The sequence below is a fragment of the Schistocerca cancellata genome, chromosome 2, assembly GCF_023864275.1.
Source record: "Schistocerca cancellata isolate TAMUIC-IGC-003103 chromosome 2, iqSchCanc2.1, whole genome shotgun sequence".
NCBI classification, from domain to species: Eukaryota; Metazoa; Arthropoda; class Insecta; order Orthoptera; family Acrididae; genus Schistocerca; species Schistocerca cancellata.
Window position 1 is genome coordinate 689,907,837 of NC_064627.1, and position 26,902 is coordinate 689,934,738.

A 26,902-nucleotide genomic window follows, 5' to 3' on the forward strand; every position below is an offset into this window, starting at 1 on the left:
ATCAGAGTTTCTTGTCTACTGTGACGAATACACCACTTGCATTTACCATTTGCCTATCATTTCAATATATGCATAAATTTCTCCAGATATCTCACAATTGTGGATTTGAATCAGTTTCTGTGCCCAATGCAATGCGATCTGCACTGTTTTAAAGAGCACTTCAAACTCTGGCACTTTGTTGCGATTTCTTCAGCAGCTAATCACTAGGATTATAATACTCTAATCTTTAGGGGCATTTCTTTGGATCTTATACCGAAAAGTCTGATTACAAAAATATGTAAAAAAAAAAAGTTTTATAAGTAGCCAAAAATTCACATTTACATTTGTTGGCTCCCAAGCCACAATCAAACTGTCACTTTCCAACCTACACTAGATCTAAATCAGGATGGCCAGACACTGGTTTGAACCACTGTCCTCGCGAATGCGAGTCCAGGGTTCTAATCACAGCACCAACTCACTCTGTGATTGAGAAGTTCTGTTAGGTACATGGCAAGTAGCAGTGTTATAAAGCCGTGTGACAAGCAGTAATGTACTACAAATAAGACAATATTTACGGTGTACGAAATTATTTTCTTTGAAACATTCCATTGTAATCGAGTATATGTTTAGCTACTAATAGCAGGTACACAGCAGTTACATAGTGAAATTGAGGAGGCAGTGTCCATTTACAAAGCAGTGGCTTTCACTTGATTAATGCCGTAAGCTTGAATAGCATTCAACATGTTTATCATTAATGCACCATACAGATTAAGTTTCTATGAAGTCCTTTCTTATGTTAATGAATACTTCAACTTGTTTCACATCCCAACAGTTCCTTCTCCTTGATAGGATCTATAAAACAAGATGGATGGATGGATGGATGGATGGATGGATGGATGAATGAATGAATAACCATGGGCTGCAATACAACTTACACTCCAAAGGATAATACAGAATAATACAGAAATAAATGAAAATAAATAATGTAGTTTATACTTTTCTCATTTTGTGCAAGTAGGACAGCACATGCCATATCACCACTATGTCATGGGTCAAATCAATGTTTTACATAACTGTTCATGCTATGATTTTCATCTACATCTACATCCATACTCTGCAAGCCACCTTACGGTGTATGGCAGAGGGTACCTTGAGTACCTCTATCGGTTCACCTTTCTATTCCAGTCTCGTATTGTTCGGGGAAAGAAGGAGTGTCAGTATGCTTCTGTGTGGGCTCTAATCTCTCCGATTTTATCCTCATGGTCTCTTCGTGAGATATACGTAGGAGGGAGCAATATACTGCTTGACTCCTCGGTGAAGGTATGTTCTCAAAACTTCAACAAAAGCCTGTACCGAGCTACTGAGCGTCTCTCCTGCAGAGGCTTCCACTGGAGTTTATCTATAATCTCCGTAACGCTTTCGCGATTACTAAATGATCCTGTAACGAAGTGTGCTGCTCTCCATTGGATCTTCTCTATCTCTTCTATCAACCCTATCTGGTACGGATCCCACACTGCTGAGCAGTATTCAAGCAGTTGGCGAACAAGCATACTGTAACCTAATTCCTTTGTTTTTGGATTGCATTTCCTTAGGATTCTTCCAATGAATCTCAGTCTGGCATCTGCTTTACCGATGATCAACTTTATATGATTGTTCCATTTTAAATCACTCCTAATGTGTACTCCCAGATAATTTATGGAATTAACTGCTTCCAGTTGCTGACCTGCTATATTGTAGCTAAATGATAAGGGATCTTTCTTTCTATGTATTCGCAGCACATTACACTTGTCTGCATTGAGATTGAATTGCCATTCCCTGCACCATGCCTCAATTCGCTGCAGATCCTCCTGCATTTCAGTACAATTTTCCATTGTTACAACTTCTCGATATACCACAGCATCATCCACAAAAAGCCTCAGTGAACTTCCGATGTCATCCACAAGGTCATTGATGTATATCGTGAATAGCAACGGTCCTATGACACTCCCCTGTGGCACACCTGAAATCACTCTTACTTCGGAAGACTTCTCTCCATTGAGAATGACATGCTGCGTTCTGTTATCTAGGAACTCTTCAATCACACAATTGGTCTGATAGTCCATATGCTCTTACTTTGTTCATTAAACGACTGTGGGGAACTGTATCGAACACCTTGCGGAAGTCAAGAAACACGGCATCTACCTATGAACCTGTGTCTATGGCCCTCTGAGTCTCGTGGACGAATAGCGTGAGCTGGGTTTCACACGATCGTCTTTTTCGAAACCCATGCTGATTCCTACAGAGTAGATTTCTAGTCTCCATAAAAGTCTGCTGGTGAATCCTGTGGATGCCTTGGGCAGATGGAGGGAATATTTTGAAGAGTTGCTCAATGTAGGTGAAAATGCGATCATTAATGTTTCAGATTTCGAGGTAGAATGGGATAGGAATGATGATGGAAATAGGATCACATTTGAGGAAGTGGAAAAAATGGTCAATAGATTGCAGTGCAATAAAGCGGCTGGGGTGGATGAAATTTAGTCTGAACTCATCAAATACAGTGGAATGTCAGGTCTTAAATGGCTACACAGGATAACTGAAATGGCCTGGGAGTTGGGACAGGTTCCATCAGACTGGACAAAAGCAGTAATCACACCATTCTTTAAACATGGAAACAGAAAAGATTGTAACAACTACAGAGGTATCTCTTTAATCAACGTTGTGGGTAAAATCTTCTCAGGTATTGTTGAAAGGAAAGTGCGAGTATTAGTTGAGGACCAATTGGATGAAAATCAGTGTGGGTTTAGGCCTCTTAGAGGTTGTCAGGACCAGATCTTTAGCTTACGGCAAATAATGGAGAAGTGTTATGAGTGGAAAAGGGAATTGTATCTATGCTTTATAGATCTAGAAAAGGCATATGACCGGGTTCCTAGGAGGAAGTTATTGTCTGTTCTACAAGATTATGGAATAGTAGGCAAACTTTTGCAAGCAATTAAAGGTCTTTACATGGATAGTCAGGTAGCAGTTAGAGTTGACGGTAAATTGAATTCATTGTTCAGAGTAGTTTCAGGGGTAAGACAAGGCTGCAACCTGTCTCCACTGTTGTTCATATTATTTATGGATCATATGTTGAAAACAATAGACTGGCTGGGTGAGATTAAGATATGTGAACACAAAATAAGCAGTCTTGCATACGCAGATGACTTAGTTGTGATGGCAGATTCGATTGAAAGTTTGCAAAGTAATATTTCAGAGCTAGATCAGAAATGTAAGGACTATGGTATGAAGATGAGCATCTCCAAAACGAAAGTAATGTCAGTGGGAAAGAAATATAAACGGATTAAGTGTCAAATAGGAGGAACAAAGTTAGAACAGGTGGACGGTTTCAAGTACTTAGGATGCATATTCTCACAGGATGGCAACATAGTGAAAGAACTGGAAGCAAGGTGTAGCAAAGCTAATGCAGTGAGCGCTCAGCTACGATCTACTCTCTTCTGCAAGAAGGAAGTCAGTACCAAGACTAAGTTATCTGTGCACCGTTCAATCTTTCGACCAACTTTGTTGTATGGGAGCGAAAGCTGGGTGGATTCAGGTTACCTTATCAACAAGGTTGAGGTTACGGATATGAAAGTAGCTAGGATGATTGCAGGTACTAGTAGATGGTAACAATGGCAGGAGGGTGTCCACAATGAGGAAATCAAAGAAAAACTGGGAATGAACTCTATAGATGTAGCAGTCAGGGCGAACAGGCTTAGATGGTGGGGTCATGTTACACGCATGGGAGAAGCAAGGTTACCCAAGAGACTCATGGATTCAGCAGTAGAGGGTAGGAGGAGTCGGGGTAGACCGAGGAGAAAGTACCTGGATTCGGTTAAGAATGATTTTGAAGTAATAGGTTTAACATCAGAAGAGGCACCAATGTTAGCACTGAATAGGGGATCTTGGAGGAACTGTATAAGGGGGGCTATGCTCCAGACTGAACGCTGAAAGGCATAATCAGTCTTAAATGATGATGATGATGATGATAAAAGTCATTATACTCTTAACATAATATGTGTTCCAAACTTCTACAACTGATCAATGTTAGAGATATAGGTCTGTAGTTCTGCACATCTGTTCGACGTCCCTTCTCGAAAACGGGGATGACCTGTGCCCTTTTCCTATCCTTTCTAGAAGAGCGTAGCCTTCCAGACCTATGATACACCGCTGCGAGAAGGGGGGCAAGTTCCTTCACATACTCTGTGTAAAATCGAACTGGTATCCCATCAGGTCCAGCGGCCTTTCCTCTTTTGAGCGATTTTAATTGTTTCTCTATCCCTCTATCATCTATTTCGATATCTAACATTTTGTCATCTGTGCGACAATCTAGAGAAGGAACTACAGTGCACTCTCCCTCTGTGAAATAGCTTTGGAAAAAGACATTTAGTATTTCGGCCTTTAGTCTGTCATCCTCTGTTTTAGTACCATTTTGGTCACAGAGTGTCTGGACATTTTGTTTTGATCCACCTACTGCTTTGACATAAGACCAAAATTTCTTAGTATTTTTTGCCAAGTCAGTACATAGAACTTTACTTTCGAATTCATTGCACGCCTCTCGCATAGCCCTCCTCACACTACATTTCGCTTCGTGTAATTTTGTTTGTCTGCATGGCTTTGGCTATGTTTATGTTTGCTGAGAAGTTCCCTTTGCTACTGTAGCAGTTTTCTAACTCTGTTGTTGTACCACGGTGGCTCTTTTACATCTCTTACGATCTTGCTTGGCACATACTCATCTAATGCATATTGTACGATGGTTTTGAACTTTGTCCACTGATCCTCAACACTATCTGTACTGATTTTGTTCCAACTGTCATTGTAGGAGAGACAGAAAAAAAGATCTACAGTATAGTCTACTTCACACTGAACATACAGCAATATCTCAACTCAGGTCCTCTAGCACTAAAGACCATCCGTGCTTCTGAACACGACCAGCAGTTCCAATAAAATATACTGAATCTATGTTGGATTTTTATAAGCAAAGTAATCTGCTGGCGGTATCTGATTGGAGCTGTAAGATTTATTGTAAACAAAAACGCTAAACACAGTTACACAAACTACTGCACTATACAGTCCACGGAATAAAGAAAACGGCATCCATAACAATAAAAAACATGTTTACAAAATCAAGGCATAGATTTCAAAACCCCCCCCCTTTTTTTTTTTTTTTTTTAATGTCATGCGCATCAATCACAGTGTAAGGAGTTACAGTATCGGTCACTATACAGTATGTTACCACAGAACATTGTAAATATTCAGACAGAGTACTGCTAACACCTCAGGTTACAATATGTCCAAAAATCCATAATGACAAGACAAATGTAAGAGTGCTGTGGGTCTGAACACATTGCACTAAATATAGATCAACATGTACAATGAACACCCTTAAGATAGATTTATACTTGAATGGAGTTGTAGTCAGATAGTATCCAGGTAGGACACTAAAAGTGAACAGAACTACGAAGGCCATACACTTGCTGAGAGGCTGTTTCTGTGATTTCAGTGTCTTGTACAACTTGTACAGCGATAATGCAGTCTCACTGCCATACATGGACACACTTACAGAAACGTTGCTCGGTAAAAAAAAGTTCCACACCATTTTACTAGTTGTTTACTAATTGTCATGGGTGGTTGTATTCTGAGGAGTCTGCAGACCAAATGAGATACAGTCCCATATTTCAGACATGGGAACTGAGAAAAAGTTTGGAGAAAATGTGTGCACAGGACATGTCCTGCTGAAAAAGCATATTTTACTTATATTTAAGGAAATGAGAACAGAATGGTTTTTTTTTTTTTGTGGTTTTAGGGCGCACAACTGCAATGGTCATTAGCGCCCTGACTACTCTAAGAATGCACCACGAGGCACAAGTTGACAACAACAACTAAAAGGGAAAACACGATAAAAGACAGAAGGACAGGCATAGGATTAAAAAACAGCATCACCAAATGTCCTTAGAGAGGTTTGTCAAATTGATAAAACGAAGAACACAAGCAACTGCTCGTGGGTCATCCGCTAAAATGGCATCGAAAGTACTTGGCAGGTTAAGATCTAGACGCAGTGTGTTAAAATCTGGACAGGACAGTAAAATGTGTCGAACTGTCAGCAAGTGCCCACATGGGCAGAACGGCGCCGGCGCAGCCGTCAGCAGATGGCGATGGCTGAACCGGCAGTGTCCAATTCTTAACCGGGCCAAAACTACCTCCTCCCGCCAAGAAGTGCGTGAGGAGGACGTCCAAGCCACGGGAAGAGGTTTTAAGGCCCGAAGCTTGTTGTCTGTAAGTGCAGCCCAATCGGCATGCCACAGCGATAAAATGCGCCGACAAATGACCCTGCTAAAATCGGACGAAGGGACACAACAAGAAGCTGTCCGAGGCTGGAGGACCGCAGCCTTGGCCGCGGCATCTGCAGCTTCGTTCCCAGGGATACCGACATGGCCAGGAACCCACATAAAGCTAACCGGAGAACCGACGTCCACCAGCTGCTGAAGAGAGCGTTGGATCCGGTGTACGAAAGGGTGAACCGGGTATGGATCACTGAGGCTCTGGATGGCGCTCAGGGAGTCGGAGCAGATGACATAAGCAGAATGTCGGTGGCGGCAGATGTAAAGAACAGCCTGGTAGAGGGCAAAGAGCTCAGCTGTGAAGACCGAACAATGGCCATGGAGCCGGTATTTGAAATTTTGTGCCCCGACAATAAAGGAACACCCGACCCCGTCATTGGTCTTAGAGCCATCTGTATAAATGAAAGTCATGTTGATGAACTTCGAACGAAGTTCCAAAAAACGGGAGTGGTAGACCGAACCGGGGGTAACCTCTTTTGGGAGCGAGCTGAGGTCAAGGTGAACACGGACCTGAGCCTGGAGCCAAGGTGGCGTGTGGCTCTCACCCACTCGAAAGGTTGCAGGGAGTGAAAAATTAAGGTGTTGTAGGAAGCGACGAAAGCAAACTCCAGGGGGTAGCAGGGCAGAGACATACAACCCGTATTGACGGTCGAGAGAGTTGTCAAAAAAGGAACGATAAGACGGATGGTCGGGCATTGACAGTAGCCGACAGGCATACCGACAAAGCAGTATATCGCGCCGGTAGGTGAGTGGCAATTCGCCAGCGTCAGCATGAAGACTCTCTACGGGACTAGTATAAAATGCTCCGATCGCAAGTCGTAAACCCCGATGTTGTATGAAGTTGAGGCGGCGTAAGATGGATGGCCGTGCAGAGGAGTATACGAAGCTCCCATAATCCAGCTTGGAGCGGACAATCGACCGATATAGACGAAGTAGGACGGTTCGATCCGCTCCCCACGACATACCACTGAGAACACGGAGGACATTTAAAGAACGGGTACAACGGGCGGCCAAATATGACACATATGGAGACCAGCTAAGTTTCCTGTCAAATGTAAGGCCTAAAAATTTGGTTGTCTCCACGATTGGGAGAGCAACGGGACCGAGTCGTAAGTACGGTGGGAGAAACTCTTTGTAGCGCCAGAAGTTAATACAGACCGTCTTCTCGGCAGAAAAACGGAAGCCATTGGCGACACTCCAGGAGGAAAGACGGTCAAGAGAACGCTGAAGACAGCGCTCCAGGACACGTGTACACTGCGCGCTGCAATAGATGGTAAAATCGTCCACAAAAAGGGAGCCTGATACATCAGCTGGGAGGCAATCCATTATTGGATTGATCGCGATGGCGAAGAGAGCGACGCTCAAAACTGAGCCCTGTGGCACCCCATTCTCCTGGCGAAAGGTGTCGGACAGGACAGAACCCACATGTACCCTGAACTGTCGATCCATTAAAAAGGAACGAATAAAAAGAGGGAGGCGACCGCGAAGGCCCCATGTATGCATGGTGCGGAGAATGCCCGCCCTCCAACAGGTGTCGTAAGCCTTCTCCAAATCAAAGAAAACAGCCGCGGTCAGGCGCTTCCGCAAGAAGTTATTCATAATGAAGGTCGACAAGGTAACCAGATGGTCAACAGCAGAGCGGCGCCTACGAAATCCACATTGTACATTGGTAAGTAGGTGTCGAGACTCGAGCAGCCAAACCAATCGAGAGTTAACCATTCGCTCCATCACTTTACAGACACAGCTGGTAAGCGAGATAGGTTGATAACTGGAAGGCAAGTGCTTGTCCTTCCCCGGCTTAGGAATCGGGACAACAATAGACTCGCGCCAGCATGCGGGAACATGTCCCTCAATCCAGATGCGATTGTATGTACGAAGAAGAAAACCTTTACCCGCAGGAGAAAGGTTCTTCAGCATCTGAATATGAATAGAATCATGCCCTGGAGCGGAGGACTGTGATCGGCCAAGTGCGTTTTCGAGTTCCCGCATGGTGAATGGGGCATTATAACTTTCACAATTCGAGGAGCGGAAGTTAGGTGGCCTAGCCTCCTCTGCCTGTTTGCGGGGGAGGAAGGCAGGGTGGTAATGAGCGGAGCTCGAAACCTCTGCGAAAAAGCGGCCGAAGGCATTGGAGACAGCCTCAGGGGCCACAAGGACGTCATTCGCGACGTTCAAGCCAGAAACTGGTGAATGGACCTTAGTGCCAGATAGCCGGCGCAGGCTACCCCAGACAACAGAAGAAGGAGTAAAACTGTTGAAGGTGCTTGTGAAAGCAGCCCAGCTGGCTTTCTTGCTTTCTTTGATAATACGACGACACTGAGCACGTAATCGTTTATAAGTGATACAATTCGCCACTGTAGGGTGGCGTTTAAATGTGCGTAAAGCACGTCGACGAGCACGTAAAGCGTCTCTACATGCTGCGGTCCACCAGGGGACCGGTACGCGACGTGGAGAAGAAGTAGGGTGAGGGATGGAATATTCAGCAGCAGCGAGAATGACTTCCGTGAGGTGTGCGACCTGACGATCGCAGCTTGTGAAGGTTTGATCCTGAAAGGTCGCCCTGGAAGAGAAGAGCCCCCAGTCTGCCTTGGAGATGGTCCAACTAGAGGAGCACAGAGAGGGGGAATGCTGCAGGAGATGGATAACACACGGGAAGTGGTCGCTCGAATATGTATCAGAAAGTGCATACCACTCAAACCGGCGTGCAAGTTGGGGAGTACATATAGAGAGGTCTAAATGGGAATAGGTGTGAGATGTGTCCGAAAGAAAAGTAGGGGCGCCAGTATTGAGGCAGACAAGATTGAGCTGGTTGAAAAGGTCTGCTAACAGGGAGCCCCTCGGGCAGGATGCTGGAGAGCCCCAAAGGGGATGGTGGGCATTGACGTCTCCAGTTAACAAAAATGGTGCAGGTAGCTGAGCAATAAGTTGCATCATGTCTGCCCTGGTAACGGCAGATGACGATGGAGTGTAAACGGTACAAAAGGAAAACGTAAAAGTGGGGAGAGTAATGCGGATGGCAACTGCCTGCAGGCTGGTGTGCAACATGATGGGATCGTAGTAAATATCATCCCGGACCAGCAACATAACCTCTCCATGAGCTGGGATACCTACCACAGGGGGTAGGTCAAAACGCACAGAGGTGTAGTGTGCCAAGGCAATTTGATCGCATGGGCGTAGCTTCGTTTCCTGGAGGACTACAACGAGCGGACGGTGCAAGCGGAGCAGCAACTTCAAGTCCTCTCGGTTGGAGCGAATGCTGCGAATATTCCAGTGAATAAGTGCCATCGTAAGAAAAGGAAGATGAAAGAAGGGGTCACCTCGAAGGCCGCTGAGGGCCTGGCTTCGAGCGAGCACTGCCGCCGCTATCAGTAGGCGGACAGTCATCGTCCATTGGGTCTATAGGTTCATCGGCCATCTCGGGAGGATGGCCGGGAGGGGGAGCTTCCTCCACCGGTGAACGGCCACATGTACGGCTACCAGCGGTGCGGCCAGGCGAAACGGATGACGGCCTGGGGCGGCAACTGCTGGGTGGCGCAGGAGAAGAAATGCGCCGTGGCGGAGAAGGAGAACTGTGCTTCCTATGAGCCTTTTTGGAAGGACGTTTGGTGGAAGTACCGGTCGAAGGCTGGGAGGTCGAGGTACGTAGAAAGTCTGCACGGGATGGTTCCTTCTTGAAGGCCCGTGCATCTGACTTCGGGGTCTTCGTCTTAGCAGAAGCTGATGAAGGGGCTGGTGTCTGTGGGGTGATGGGAGGAAGAGGAGACGTTGACCGCACGATCTTAGCACTGGCCGAACGGACGACCGTGGTGCTGAAGGTCAGATCGCATGTCTGGGTTGCTACCTCCCTGGTAGTCCGAGGAGAGGCGAGGACAGTACTGTATTTCCCCGCTGGGAGCAGCGCGGGCTTCCTACTAGCCAATAGCTTGCGAGCAGCCGAGGTGGACACTTTCTCTTTGACCCGAATTTCTTGGATACAGCATTCTTCCTTATAGACAGGACAGTCGCGGGAGGATGCGGCATGGTCACCCTGACAGTTCACACAACGAGGAGACGGAGGTGGACAGTCACCCTCATGGGCATCCCTGCCACAAGTGACACATTTAGCCGCATTGGAACAAGACTGTCGAGTGTGATTGAAACGCTGACACTGGTAGCAGCGCGTAGGTGTCGGGACATAGGGGCGAACAGAAATAACCTCGTAGCCCGCCTTGATGCGTGATGGCAGCTTAACACTATCGAAGGTCAAGAAAAGTGTCCGGGTCGGTACAAGGTCATTGTTGACCTTTTTCATGACCCTATGGACAGCCGTCACGCCCTGCTCAGCGAGGAAAGATTGAATCTCCTCGTCAGTCAATCCGTCGAGGGAGCTAGTATAGACTACACCACGAGACGAATTCAAAGTTCGGTGGGCCTCCACCCGGACAGGGAACGTGTACAGGAGTGTGGCCCGAAGCAGTTTTTGTGCCTGAAAGGCACTCTCAGTTTCTAGTAATAAGGTACCGTTATGCAACCTGGTACAAGATTTGACAGATCCGGCTATGGCATCTACGCCCTTCTGGATAACGAAAGGGTTGACAGAGGAAAAATCCTTTCCGTCCTCAGATCGAGAAACGACGAGGAACTGTGGGGCAGGCGGTAGTACTTTCGTCACTGGTGGCTGGTCACGTTTCCGTTTTTGGGCAGAAGTCGAGAGAGATGGAGTAGAATCCATTGCGGAGGAATCCCCCATGATTGCCAGCGTCTCCGATGGCGCGCTCCTTCCTTGTGGGGACCCTCTCAGAGGGCACTCCCGCCTTAGGTGAATGTTTACACCTCAGGTCACACCTCCCGAGAAACAGACGGAGGGACCAATCGGCATGGTCAGAAGGTATCAGCTCAGGCAATCACCCCTCCCCGGGCCTGGCCTTTACCAGGGGGTACGCGCGTGCCTTACATGTCTACCCAGGGCGGGGAATTACGCGTTACCCCGTCACCGGCGACGCGTGCGAACGCGTGGGTCGGCCTTCAGGCACGCACAGGGAGGAAGGAAGAAGAGGAAAAAGAAGAGAGAGAGAGGGAGAAAGAGGACAGACTGTCTCAAACGCCGAGGCGGAGACCAGAGAAGGCAAGGAGAAGAAGGCAATGAGAAGGCAAGGAGAAGAAGGCAATGAGAAGGCAAGGAGAAAAAGGCAATGAGACAGAAGGCAATGAGAAGGCAAGGAGAAGAAGGCAATGAGAAGAAGGCAATGAGAAGGCAAGGAGAAGTCAAGAGAAAGAGTAAGGAAGACAGTGAGGTGGAGAAGAGCAAAGAAAGGAACCAACAAAAGGAAGGAAGAAACGAGAAGTGAAAAACCAAAAAGACCACAATTATAGGTCGTGGAACCGTCCGTCTCCGGACGCAGGCGCTAACTACCCCCGTGAGGGGGATGGACTCCTTTTAGTCGCCTCTTATGACAGGCAGGAATACCTCGGGCCTATTCTAATCCCCGGACCCGCAGGAGGGAACAGAATGGGCTGGATGATGATCTGGATGTATTACATGCTATTCATTCTCCTCTCCACACAAAAAGTCGTAGGCTACCAGTCCCCAAATCTGATGCCTGAAATAGGCTCTGTATCACATGGTCTAATCAACTCTGTTAGTTGCCATTCTGCTGACTGACATGACATCATCAAACAACCATAGGACTGTTTTAAATTAATTAGTACCCTCTCACAGTTAGTATTTGTAGATAAGCTGCACAGAGATGAGGAGTAAGATAAATCTGACAATGAGCACCAAAATTGCCAGAGAATGGTATTCCATTTTGCACTTACGCTCTACACCAAGAACAGAAAGCATATTTTAACTGTATTTCCTTTTTATTGTAATAGTTGGAATTTAGAATCGATGCCTCTGCTACATATTTATCTTTGCCGCAGTTGCTACACACGCTTTTATAGATGTTCCTATTAACATGGTTGTGTTTTGCATACCCTTGTGTTACATCCATTCTGTGTGTGTTAATGAAAGCATTTATGTTCACTTTCAAACTGTAACCATGTGTTTATTTCAAGTTCAATAACAGCAGTGATATTTAAGATATCTGAACCTGTAGAGCTGCTATGAGCTGGCCAATGGAAATTGGCCAATACTAAACTGGCAACAGATATAAACAGTAGGTTCAATCCATGCTCTGCATACGTTCAAGGACACATGACATTAATGTAACCAAACTTTGAAAAAACACACTACATGCAATTCAGAACTTTAAGAGGTCGCCCACCAATATATGCCTAAAATATGATAACAAACGTATAGTTTAAATTCTTGGGATTACAGCTTGATAATTTTCATTTGGAGCAGCACACTGTAGAACTGCTGAAGCATCCAGCCAAATCTTTGTTTGCAATGTGAACATTGTCAGACATAGAGGATATGCTTAGTTCCACTCTATAAATTTTAGGGCTAACTCATCAAGCCAAGCTTGAGTATTCCAGGAACAAAAATGTGTAATTAGAATTATTTGTAGTGTGAATTCAACAACATCCTGCAGAGGCCTGTTTAGGGAACTAGAGATATTAACTACTGCTTCCCAATGTATTGATTTCTTAATGAAACTTGTCATAAAAATATAAGTCTTTTTCACACCAACAGCTCAGTTCATGGATCAATACTAGAAATACGAACACTAGAAATAAGAACAATCTTTACAAAGATCTAAAGTCACTTACTTTGCCCCAAAAAAGTGCCCACTACTCAGGAACACAATTTTTAACAACTTGCCAGCAGTCACAAAATGTGTAAGTACCATAAAGCTCAGTTTAAGAGGAGCCTACCTCATAATGAAAATAAGTTTAAAAAAAAATTTTGAGTCATTCCACATCCATAATAATCATTGTATGTGGGTTCTTGTATTTCACTAATTTTTTTATTGTGAATTCTTGTTGTTCTGACAGGTTGTACAATCCGGAGGATCTCCTCACTATTGATCTATTGGAACGAAAAGTACATGCAATCTAATCTAATGCAAATGGTTATATTAATAAAACGAATACACAGTAATAATGTTCCATGGAAAGCTGTTTGTTTAACAGTTCATTATTAAATATATATTACTGTGGTACATAATACTGTGTATTCAAGTTATTGATATGTCTATGTTCCTCCAAGAACTGACAGCATATCCCATAAATATTAGCAAACGTTTTGCATCAATCGTGTTACTACGCAGTCATGAAAGACTATATAAACGGGAAAAAGGTACGTAAAACACACAAAAATGCAATGTCAGTTCCTTTCTTGACATTCTGAATGGCAAACGGGGCAGATGGCACACAACGCATCTTACCTAGCGACTAAAGTTGCAAGCTCTGGATGTGAGTTCCCTCCAATTATCATAATATCGCTTGATGCTGGCATGTCCATCATTTTCTACAGGTTAATCTGTAATGGAGATAGCATTAGCAACAGTAAACAAACTAAGATGTCAATTTGCAAGCACATTAATATATTAACAAATCATTAACTTACCACAACTTTACACAGTTCCAATGTTACCATGAACACAAAACACAGACGCAGTGGATAAACGAAATGTATGAAAGATACTGTTTTCACCTCTGTGAATGTTACGCTGTAAAACCACACTCGGCGCTATGAAACTTTCCGTCCGGTGAGATACAACACATCACGATCACGCAAATCAACACCTCATTACGCACTCACAGACATAACATACGTAAACTATCTGGACATCTTTGGTTTGAACATTGTGTGTTATATCTTTCAAACGGTGACAGCGTTGGATGAACTTCACTGGACGGCGTGAATGAGGCCGTCGTGCTGTTGTTGTTGTGGCCTGCTTTGTTTATGTGTTGCTAGTACACTCATGTAGCATATATTATAGAACACCAGCGCAGTACAGACTGAGTTATTTCTCATATTAAGTATATATTCTGCAGATTAAATTTCATTAACTTGTTCGTGTCGCTGTGGAACTGTGCTCATATGTGCAACATGGGATGGGTGGATGTCTTAGTTTAGACAGAGAGGGAGCCAAGGCTAGAACGCGAAGTGAAGAAATCGACAGGCAACTTGCAGAATTGGCAAAGCAAGAGCGAAATGTCATCAAAATACTGTTACTCGGTAAGGATAATTGATCAGATATTACCGGTTTGGTATAAAGTATTGTGCTATTCAAATGAACCATTATTTTTATAATTGCATAGGCTACCAGAGACCAAATCTGACATTAGTTCTGTTGTCGTGAACAGTGTTTCAATTGTAATTGCCACGATGAATCAGCATTTTTATCGGTTTGCTTTATTAAGTACTTGTGAGTTCTTTCTTACAACGCACACATCCCCAGAGAGAGAGAGAGAGATGTATGTGCTGCTGTTTTATAAATGGATCACTGGCTTTAAGATATTTCCTTGGTTATTGTATGACCTCATACTTTCCATTACTGAGAATGATTGTGGCGGTTTGTTGAATGCCTTTATATAAAACAAATGTGTGACTATGAGCTTCTTAGTAGGCCTAAACCCTTAAAATCACTTTCAGTAATGTTGGATCTGTGGGCTGCACGTTGTGACCACCATATCATTAGCTGTATGTCTAACTCTGAAAACTAATGTAGAGGCACTGAATCAAATCAGGGAGACAAGAGCTTAATGATGCTACTTGACTGAAAGAAGCAATATGTTGAAGAGACCTGCCAGACTAGCACAGGTAGCCACATGAGACCAGCCTCCAGGCTGAGGACTATAACAACAACAAAACATGTAACACCTCCGTATCCTGGTTATTAGGGGCTAGTCTCCCTGATTTCACATGAGTACAGCCAGAACTGTTTATGCTTATGGTGTTTTATGTTTGCCCACAGATACAGCTCAGAAGTCCATGAGCTGTCGGTGCTGGATGCCATTTTAATTGGTTTTGTTCCTTTAAATCTGTCTTAGTATTTTTGTTGACAATCTTGTAAAAAATTAAATACAGTGTGCATCTAAATCGATGTGCTGCGACTTGCCATGCAGTATGCAGATGAGGAGACATAATACAGCAATATAGGTTTCACTCTTCCTGTTCCATTTGTGAGTAGAGTCCAGAAAAAGAACTTAGTAGGACTCTGTTTAATCTCAGTTCCCCCTAATCTCATCATCATGGTTAGTTATTTCTCAAACTATCTTTGAATCTTTTCACTCAATTCTGTCAAAAGGGAAAATCACTTGAGATAACTGCAAAATTTCAAGGAGACAGAATGGTTGGTCAGCTCTTACCTTCAACAAGAAAAATCCCTAGTAGTGGCTACTGTTTGGCTGCACCTGCTGTTGGAGTCAATGTTGTATCACAGAAGTGGTGCAAGGTTAAGAAACCCAGATTACTGATCTTCAGACATACTTTCTTGACATTCAGTTACCAAGAATTACCAGCACATGTTATTATTTACAGAATGCAATTCCAGGTGCCACCATATATTCCCACACTAAGGGAATACCTTAATTACCCTCTTTTTTTACTTACTGGTGAGCAATATAGGAGCCAAAACAGTGATCTAAATATGGCAGTTCCCATCCATTTGAGTCCTTTAATGCCCCTTATGTTAAATATGCCATTTGCAATGGCAAAAAATTCACCATGGAAAGATTATACACACTGTCATAGGAATATAAAAACTCAGCAGTGTTGCTTACAAAATCTCATTAGAAGAAGGTCTAGGTATATGCCTAATGGATTCTTATTCATACTCTAAGGTACTTGCGAGTGATCAATTTTATTTCCCAATCTGTCTCTTGTAACCACTACCTACAGCCCTGCTGTCACCTTGAGCTTGAGCATGTAATGTCAACAACAGTTCCCCGCAATGTAGTCACCACAACTCACATTATCCCATAGTGTAAATAACAGTAGAGACATCCTTTAAGGCATCATGAGCCAGTATTATGATTCAGCATTAGGAGAGGAGAGCAGCACAATGCTAGGTAACCCTGCAACATCGCAATGATTAGCAGAGCTTTTCCCCAGCATTTATATCAGCCGTGATGATTTCCATCATGCCTGACTGTTTCCCACAGGTAAAGTCACAACCTATCATAATTTATCAGCCAACTTCAGAGCATGTTGCAATAATACTCTGACCTAGAATAACATCCAATACTTGTTTGATGACGCGTGTAATCTTGAATTGTTAAGTCGTATTTTCCTGGCACAGTGACTAATCCATAAAATTTTGAGAATGCAGCCACATAACTCTGTTTATTCTTCTGGTAACATTCCAGCTGTTTACCTTTTAGCCATCTTCAGAGTATTGTAGCTTCAGTTGCACAGCTCAGTCTGAAGAAGGCCAAAATATTAGAAGAAATAGAATTTATGCTGCTGCACTCCTGAAAATTAATAGATCACACACCGTCTTGTTGTAGGACTAACACACCAGGCTGCTAGGAGCCACCTGGAACTGAATGCTCTGGTACTCATCAGAGATAGAACCATCCATATCTTCAGCTCGATGAGTGTGACTTACAGCCTTGCCTTGGAATGCACAATCAGTGAGAGCCAATAGAGAAAGCCTACTCAGTGTGATGTTTACCATTTATCTGTCGTACTAAGTGATTGCGGACGCATGGTTCAAGCCTAACTATCAGGTTATGTTCTCCAAGATACAGCACATTTTGAGAAGACTGGTATGATACATGAAACTGTAGAATTCCAGCATTTAGTGATAATACATACGGTACAATAATCACTTCAGAATGTGTCACTACACATTAAACTACCAGGTGGAAGATTTTGCCACTTGACTGTCCTCAGTGAGCAGTCATACCCAACAATGGGGGCTATGACAGGAAATTTTCTTCATGTGCAGCCAACTTATTTAACCTGCCGTAGCCTTAATACTAATGCAACAGTTTTGGGCTGCCAGACAAGAGACTGAAGTGTCACAGTAATTCTTTTGCCAGTAGAACTAAGCCCCATATATACTTTTCCCCACAATGACACATTCATCTCATTGAACAAACTTGTGTGTAGTTATATATTTATGGGCCACTCCATTTCAAGGACAAAGCAGTTGCATCTCAACCAATTTCAGTTATGTTGAAATATGTACAGTATGTATCTAAGGGACCTGAATGAATGTGTACCAAGTTCGTTCATCTATATATGGTATAGGTACTAGAGCCATTTTCACGAGGACTACTTTCCTTGCAACTGCAAACTCTTCGAAAAATCCTTAGGTTCAGTAAGTTGTCATCCCTGACCTAATAGAGCTATGGTCCTGCCACTTGCCATTCCAACACTACCTTCTGCATAGAACACAGGAATAACATAAATAAAGATGAGAAGGCAATAGTTACATCACATTGCCTCTTCAAACTTGCTGAAAAAATTTGTTGTGCATCTTTTAACGAGAAATAGTAAAAGTAAACAGCACTCACAGATTATGACGAAGGCCTGTTCTGATTCTCATAGTGGGTAGTGAGTAAACTGCATTGCAACCATAATCTTTTTTCAGTGCATTGATTGTCTTTTCATTAGAAAATTAGTGAATTATTAACTTTCCTACAGTTGTATTCACTAAGCTGTCAGCCTCTGAAGTTACTACCAAAACTACAAAATGTACCATTTTTGTTTGTATTTGGCACCACCTGTTTCAAAATAGACACCACAGATTTTAAAGTAGTTACATCACTGAAAATATTAGGCTAGGCTCTAGTTAAGTCTATCGGAACCACTTATCTTCATATTTGCATTATCTCAGTTAAAATTCAAAAATTTGTCTGAAATTTTTGGTTTTTATCAATACATGTGAGTACTGTTTATTAATTTAGTCCTCAGTAAACTTTAAGTTTCTTTTGCAAAATGCATTTGAAGCATTGTTGTTTTTAGATTGTGTGCAATGCTTAATTACACTACATAATAAGCTCAGGATTCCAAGACAGGCTACAGTCCTGCATTTTACTATCATATTTATATCAGCAGCGAATTTGTGATATCGAGTTGAAAGAAGACAAATTAAATGCTTGCAGCTTTGAAAATGTTAACTATTTTGCATGCAGCATAATTGTGTATATAGCATACAGGAGCTTAAAAGCTGAAAGAATTTTCTTTTAAAGAACAGCAGCTGTTTCATTCATCATCTTGGATAGTTTCCAGCCTCTGGCCGAGTCTGTTTGGAACATAAGCCTCTTCATCGTCTTCTGCCTTGCCACCATCTCTCTGTCTTCTCCTTGGTCCAGTCTTCTCCTTTCTTCTGGATGCATTCTTCCGCTCCTTTCAGCCATCTGTCTCTCAGTTTTCCTCTTGGTCTCTTTCCTACTGGTTTCATCTTGTTTATCCTCCTGGGTGCCCTTTCTCCTCCACTCGCCTAACATCTCAGCAGCTGGTTAATGGACAAAAGTGGTCTATACTGTAACAAAAATGCTGTGTTGTGCTTTCACCTTGAAACACTCTTTACACTACTATAAATTTCTACAAAGAGAATGTAACAACAATTATAAATAAGTCTGTTTTCATTTGATGTGGAAATGGTTGCTCAGCTGAAATGTATGATGAAGCCTGTATAAAGCAAGTCAAAAACTTTGCTCATCATGCAGAAAAGATTTTCTCATGAAGAAAATTCCATAAGTCTTAGTTCATTAACAACCACAAGAAGCTGATGATACAAATATTTCTGTAGATATGAATACAAGGTTATCAGCTTTTGTAATATCACCATTGAAAACTCAGTGAATTTTGTCAATTGATAGAAAAGTCTGCATAAAGGGAGAAATGCGTCAAGTTGAAGATGCAGTTCTTAGGAATGTTGCAATAGCTGGTGGATTTCTTCCTGATGAACTGGACCAACATAGTGCAGACAGACACTGACTCAGTTATTTACATGACAGTCAACTGGCCAAAGAAATTAAATAAAAGTTGAATATCTCTGCTTATCAAGTGATAAATGCATCCCGAAAACATCAGGCAAATATTTATGGAATTTTCAAGACAAAATGGACTGCACTTCCATTTGAGTTGATGGAGAAGAATTTCTTGTTACAGAACAGTTTGAAATAAATATTATTGTATATCAAAACAGAAATTTACCTGCACACAGATTTTCTATAGTTTTTTAATTACATCACAGTTGATGTGTGACTATAGTTGTATTAGGTTTACTCTCAGTATGCTGAGTACGTCAGAATTTTGTGCAGTTATTTGTGGTACAGCCATCATGGATCAGTGCAATTATTAATATAGTAACTTCTTTATGCAGATGTAAGCCAAATTATTTTTGGATCACAGGAGACCACTCGCAGATAAGCAAAGGCACTGAATTGTTGATAGGCACACACAAAGGCACAAAAGAAAGAAAGTTTGCTAGCTTGTGGAGTTGTTCTTTGATGAGCAAGAGTAAAAGGTGCCCCCCCCCCCCCCCACACACACACACACACACGGACATGGTCCCGGCTGGACTGATAGTGCCAATGCTGCTTTTTGGTAGGTGGACTGGTTGTGCTGGGGGTAGTGCCATGTGGGGTGGGTAGTGGGAGAGTGAGGTTGGAGGCAGGGAGAGGGACTAGGGGTGGCTGGCTAGCAACTTGAAGGAAGGACGGCCAGTTTGTCAGATAGGAATTACGGAAGGAGGTGTGGCAGCCATATGGGCTGGCACAACTGTAGTGGGCAGTGACAATCAGCACATGCTGCAGGCAACGTGGGGACATGAGTCAGGAGGGGATGACAGGACGAAGGGCTAACTGTTGTATGGAGGGTGTGGGGACAGTGGGTTACCTGAAAGTTTTGATTATCTCTCATCCTAGCCCTGAAATGAGAGGCATCCTACCCAAGACCCTGCCCACCCAATCTACAATTCATCCTAGTCCATCCTTATATCACCCCCACCACCAGTCCTTTGCCACAGTGATCATATCCCTATGGCAGACCAAGATGCATGATGTGCAGTCCATCCACCCGGCACCTCTAATTCCAATCCTGTCACAGGTTTATCCTGTCAGAGGCCAGACCAACTATGAAAGCAGCCATCTCTCATCCTAGCCCTGAAATGAGAGGCATCCTACCCAAGACCCTGCCCACCCAATCTACAATTCATCCTAGTCCATCCTTATATCACCCCCACTACCAGTCCTTTGCCACAGTGATCATATCCCTATGGCAGACCAAGATGCATGATGTGCACAGTCCATCCACCCGGCACCTCTAATTCCAATCCTGTCACAGGTTTATCCTATCAGAGGCCAGACCACCTATGAAAGCAGCCACATCATATACCAAATTTGCTACAAACAATCCACAGCTTTTTATGTCAGTATGACCGTCAATAAGCTGTCCAAGATGATTGGCCACGAGGTGGCACAACATGCAGGTGAGCATAACATGCTGAATTTCAGTGGCTGCTTCATAACCCGAGTCATCTGGATTTTTCCTTCCATCACCTGTTTCGCTGAACTACACACGTGAGAGTTATACATACAACACATCCTCCGAACCTGTAATTGTCGTGGCCTCAATCTCAGGTAACCCACTGTGCACACCATTTCCTCCGTCCCGCCCCCTGTCCCAGTTCATGTCACCTTCAAGTGTGTGCCACTTCCTGCCGCTACTACGATGTGCCACCCCTCTCTCCTGCATTCCTAGACAGTAAACTGCACACCTCCCTTTGAGCCGATAGCCTTGCCTTCCGTCTCCCTTTCCCTCTACCCACCACACCTGACACTACCCCAACTACAACCAGTCCACCTACCAAAAAACAGCATTGGCACCATTAATTTAGCTGGCACCAGAAAGGGGCATAGGTGTGTAAATGCATTTGTGTTTTCTGTTAGTGTTTTATTCTAGCTCATCAAAGGATGACTCTGAAAGCTAGCAAGTTTTCTTTTGCCTGTGCGTATCGACAAGTCAGCGCTTCTACTTTTTGATGGTGGTCTCTTTTAATCCACAAGTATTTACCTTCTACAAGAACTTTCCTACAACATGAGCCAATTTGTTGGCAGACTTCAATGTCGTCTTTTCAGCAATGTTAACAGTCACAAAGTAAGAGGTGTCAGTTTAAGATACAGTGTGCCCAAGTAAAATAAGATATCATATTTTTTGGTATCTTCAGTGACTGATAATGACGTGAATACTTTTGTAGGAAAGTTAATGTCTTCCAACAGCCAGACTGACAATACACTCCCAAATGATAAACTTTCCAATTCCATTTAGTCACAACATATTCCTTCCTGAAAGACAAGGGAAATTTGTCACGATTAAATTTAGCAACCGGCTGTAAGAGATAATGTCTAATGGATATCGCTTTTTGATCTTTATCTGTGCTATTTCTGTATTCTGTGTAAAAATTATTGCCAGCATGACAGTTGTATTAGGTCAGGAACAGTGACTTCCTGAACTTGAGAGTTTCTAGGCACTTATACCATTTCGACAAAAGTGACACTTGGGGAAACAGCTGTAGTACGTACACTTTCATAACAGATGGAGATGAAGCTTGCAGAAGTTCATACAGGTCTGTTTGGCACATTCTGTGCAAATTTCAACAAAACTGAGCACGGGCAAGGTGGGAGAACCTTCTTGGTTGAGTCACTTGACACTACTACCAAATAGGTCACTTCCTATGCACCCCAGAAACTTCAGTTGACAATCAGCAAAGAGTGACATCAACCTAGTGATTAACATTTGTTACTCAAGGCATTCACATTTCACATCAGAATCATTACAATATCTGAAATTTCCTGGTAGATTGAAACTGTGTGCAGGACTGAGACTCGAACTCAAGGCCTTTGCCTTTCGCGGGCAAGTGCTCTACCAGCTGAGCTACCCAAGCAAGACTCGCAACCCGTCCTCACAGCTTTAATTCTGCCAGTATCTTGTCTCCTACCTTCCTAATTTCACAGAAGCTCTTCTGTGAACCTTGCAGAATTAGCACTCCTGGAAAAAAGGATATTGCAGAGATATGACTTTGCCACAGCCTGGAGGATGTTTCCAGAATGAAATTTTCTCTCTGCAGCAGAGTTGGTAGAGCACTTGCCCACTAAAGGCAAAGGTCCCGAGTTCGAGTCTTGGTCCAGCACACTTTTTAATCTGCCCTGAAGTTTCATATCAATGCACACTCCACTGCAGAGTGAAAATTTCATTCATTACATTATCTGCTGGCATGAGTCACACAGATAATTGTGCCCATACTAAATTAGCAAAAATAACTGGTCCTATTGGTCTAACATCCTAATTTCCCTAAACTGCTCTATCAGCAAAACTTGGCAGCAGATTCTTAAAGCATAACTTCAGTGGGAACTAGACCATAACTACTTATGCCTAGAACACAAATGGCTTCAGGACAGGAAGGGTGATGTATGATGATCATATAATACGAATTACTAGACTTATAAGTCTCATTTTTCTGACAAAGATTTATCTCTGAAATTGTCTTCAGTATCTCAGATACATATAATAATGTACTAATTCCTATGGTAACACCTTTTGTTCATTCTCTTTAAATTCCAAAACTCCTCATCAGAAGTATCTATAGATAACTTTACACTTATTGAATATACATTTGATTGAGCAATTAGATGGTCACAAAATATCACAAGGCCTCCCTCAATGGGCAATCCACATCCCAATATTTTGTACCATTTGCACTGTGTATATTGAAACTTTTCTGTCACCGATTTTGTTAAACTATTACAATACACATATCATCAATATCTCTTTTCCAACAGCCACATCTCTCCATGATGAGTGTCATACACTAAATGGTGGTGCCATAATACTGTATTGTTGACAGATAAAAGATGAGCGTGTAATTTCAGCTCACTTGTCGCAAGTAGTGCTGTTTACTTTCAAGTGTATAGTGCAACATGCTCTGAGAATGAAGGCAGGAGGCCATACAGTACCAGTAACCTCAACTGTGTAAGTTTAATCTGTAACTCATGACTGGCATGATATATCTAAATCATTGAATGTCTTCCTAGAAAATGTGATTAACATTCTCCATCCACTGGCTTAAACTTTACAGGGCATACATTCTGCCATAATGCTCCCACTAAATTAATAACTAGTATGAACTCTGTTAGATTAAGTGCAATCTTTTTCATAGTGGCATGAAGTTGGCATCTCCAAATCCGACAAAATTCAATACTGTTGTATTAGAACTGTTTTGGAACAGTGGTTTTTTGCACCAACCAGTGCTCTTCTGTTGGGCACCAGTTCCTGGTGGATAAATAAATGTTCTGGAGAATCCAAACTTAAGAACCTTCTGTCATTCAGAAATTAGTTGACCTGCAGGAAGTTCTTTGGATCAGTTATCATCCTCAGGTGGAAAAAAGTGCACTGCCACTACCTAACAGGAACACTTTCTTCCTACAAAGTTAATTGACCAAACCAGCATATGAAAATTTATTTTTCTCAGCTACTTTCTTGATGCGAAACTTGAAACACAAACTGTTCACGACAACTGCACAGATACAGTAAACAGACCCAGTTAATATATTTACTAGCACGTGGAAGATAACTGATCAGCTGTATATAGCAAACTCCACTTTTGTCATGATCTCACTGCTCCTTTAAGTAAAGGCAGTGGCTGCATAGAAACCCTCCAGTTTGTTAGGCTTCTGGGACTGACTCATTAGGTGTATTTTTGGCTCTCAACAAGCCAGCAATATGAGGAAACAACAACTTTAATTTTATGAATGTAGTGTTGGAGGAATGTAATGTATGGAACTTTGGTGAACTTTATTTGAATAGTAGAACATCACAACTCTCAATGAAATTAGTGTATAAACTTACTCAGTAAGGGTTTAACAGGTGTCTGGGATTTATCCTGGGAGCTGCCCAACAATGTGAGTCCAAATCTCTGCGCACAACGAGTAGTGGGGGCGACAGTGGGGCTGGCGTGGTTGTGTTGTTGGCTACAGGAGGCCTCCATAGGGTTCGATGTCAGCACAGTGCAGCAGTTCTGCCAGACTGTGCACTTGTGTGAGTGTGATTTCACAGGAGATCAGGGACTAGATTAGACTACAGATATGGGTGCAGCCAGCAGATCTTCCACATCTGTACCGTAAAGGTGCAAACAGACAAACTGCTTGGCTTCACCTTTGAAGGGTGAGTGGAATTGTGAAGATGTGTGGTGCATTGTGCCATTCCAAGAGCAGAGACATATTGAATGAAAATTGAAGGACATTGTCCAAAACAATTGTTTCTGAGGGCCCTTCATGGCAAATATTTTCTGCAAGGTCCTTGTTTAATCCCTTGCTGTAGTATTTAACGTTTGGACTACATTAGAAAACTTGATTTGAGTCTACGATGGTGAGTCACATCTCTCTGTGGATTGGTTCAGCGAAGTCCACATGGACATGCTCCCATAGCCAGTATGACATCAACCAGATGTGGAATTGTTTCAGGGATCAGGGATGCTGACTGGGTTGGCACACGGGTCTCACTGGAATCGGCTGTTCTCTTGATGTCCTAACGTGATGACATTCCAGTAAGCATGCCATCATGCAAGTGCCTTAATGGGTGTCATTCCCGACTGGTCAGCATGCTGGAGATTATGATGCACTGATGATGCAGTGGGGGTGGGATGACCATCCAGCAGTCATCATCATCTGACATCAGCATCAGTACTCCCTTTTATTATCTGGATGGTCTTTTTTAGGGGGAAAATATGTGCACAGTTCTTGAAAGGAGCAGAGCAGAGAATGTTTCGACCAACCTTGTCAGATGTGTAAGGTCCTCGCCTGAGTACGTTGCGATTGTGGATGCAGTGACAGGAAACTCTTGTAGGTTGTTTTGTCAAGTTTTCCCTATTTGGAAGTGCAGTGTTTCCTAAGAGTCAAGTGTGTAATCTGACCCCAAAGATAGGAAGGCGTCGGTGTTTACATGTACTGTTGGCTAAGAGTGAACTGGATAATTGCAATCGCTGAGAAAAAGGGCCCAGCATTGTAAGCATTATGCTGTTTCTTCTGGGAGGCATTCTTACAACCAAACAGAGAAATTAACAGTTTGTGATCCATTATGAGGTGAAATTTTGTGCTGTAAATAAATGTATGGAATTAGTTCAGAGAGAGCACCGTTATCAAAATTGTATCAAGATATCAGACAGCAGCAAAGCCCCTCCCTACCAATAACTAGCAGTCGTGAGGAAACTTATTCTGCCTCAAATCTCAATTCAGACAGACAGTATCTCACAACCGTTATTAATGTATACGGATGCAATTAAGACATTATCAGGGGATCAGACATTATTAGCACTCCCCAAGGCTGATCAGCCGATTTGACTGCTTCAGACATAAGTTTAATTTATCTCAAGTTTATCGTCTCTGTGAAAAATACAAAAATTAGAAATATCTGTCAGATCTGTAAAGCAATTACAACAGTGATCCACTCTGTACTTCATTGTTTTGCTTAATTAGGGGCCTATGTTGAGTGCCAGAATTTAACTTTATGGTGTTTCCAAAGTGTGGGGGGTGGGGGGGAATAGGTTGCGTGAAGTATTCCACTACGTTATTATGTATGTGACTTGCGTTAAGCTACCAGAGATGATGAAGGCCCTAACATAAGATATTCCTGAAATATTTTCTCATTTCACCTTCAGGTACATGCTGTGACTCTTATCCTTGTAACATGCCTGTGACCAATGTCCTGTCTACATGTGTGACCAGCCCTTCACCCAAGGAGATAAAGGTTGACAATTTCCAACTCTTTTAATTATGGTAGTAAAAGAGCTCTGTGTTGTTCAAAAAGAAAGCATACTGTTACACATTGGAGCACATCGTTGATTGTACTTTTCTAGCTGTTGGCAGATCTCAATAAAGGATCATTGACAATCAGTGTTAATCTATGCCACAATTCATGTTTCCGAAGTTACAGGTAGTTTACATGTTCTAGGAAGATGACACATAAGTGAAAATGTATTGATCTGATGACTGAAAAGAAATTAGAAGTTGTAGGTAAATTAGTAAAGGACGAATCTGCAGTAAGACTTTCGCAGATATATGGGATAGGTACAAACAGTGAGAGATTAAAAGAAAACTATTAAATTTTGCAATCGAAGCTGACAGCCAGTCCGGGCCAACAGAGTATTAATGCATGAGAACTTCAACTTAACACAAGATAACATGAAACACTGCACTTGCTGTCCCAGAAGAAGAAGTCAGGAGTAGTTCCCATATTAGATCCAATGTTAACAAAGCAGGAGATTTCTATGGGGGGGGGAACAGTTCATCAGGATGGCTGTCTCAGTTCTCAGTTTAAACATCACTATGCAACTCATTTCTGTTAGGCATGAGAAACATATTGCTAACAGGTTGCTAATGCTTTTTGCTATTAATTCTTCATCTGTATAGAACAGAGCAACTTTCTCCACAAACACTTATACAATTCTGATGAAACTGGGCTGTACTCGAAGGGCACATCCATATGAACTTCACGCTTTCAGACCAAAGCACATTCTAATTTTGGATTTTTCATGTTTTTTAAATGTCCGTGCATTAACCCAAGAGCTTGTGTATTATTTTTCACTACATATGTTGGTAATTAAGGATCATAGATACTCAGAGCTCTTTGTGATTGTATATAACCTTTATAGTTGTAATTGGAGGTAAAGTAATATTACAGTTGAGTC

At 42.7% G+C, this 26,902-nt stretch overlaps 2 protein-coding genes across 4 annotated transcripts in view; one reads left to right on the top strand and one right to left on the bottom strand.

Annotated features, from left to right (window-relative positions):
- LOC126162439 (phosphoribosyl pyrophosphate synthase-associated protein 2) overlaps positions 1–14,017 on the bottom strand; it is a 146,025-nt gene extending 132,008 nt beyond the window's left edge. For both annotated transcript variants that reach the window (XM_049918950.1, XM_049918949.1), the window contains exons 1-2: positions 13,825–14,017; positions 13,643–13,737 (exon numbers count right to left, since the gene is read on the bottom strand). In XM_049918950.1, the coding sequence (XP_049774907.1) occupies positions 13,643–13,722 (80 nt within the window). In that variant the 5' untranslated portion in view covers positions 13,723–13,737; positions 13,825–14,017. The remainder of the gene's footprint in view (positions 1–13,642; positions 13,738–13,824) is intronic.
- An 82-nt stretch (positions 14,018–14,099) lies between these two features.
- The window catches only part of LOC126162438 (guanine nucleotide-binding protein G(o) subunit alpha-like), an 82,836-nt gene continuing 70,033 nt past the window's right edge, over positions 14,100–26,902 (top strand). The window contains exons 1-2 of one of the 2 annotated variants that reach the window (XM_049918948.1): positions 14,329–14,439; positions 23,001–23,190. Coding sequence is in view for 1 of the 2 variants with exons in the window: in XM_049918947.1 (XP_049774904.1) it covers positions 14,316–14,439 (124 nt within the window). In the remaining variant the exon portion in view is untranslated. Of the gene's footprint in view, positions 14,440–23,000; positions 23,191–26,902 lie in introns of both variants that reach the window. The other variant, XM_049918947.1, reaches the window with a different exon arrangement.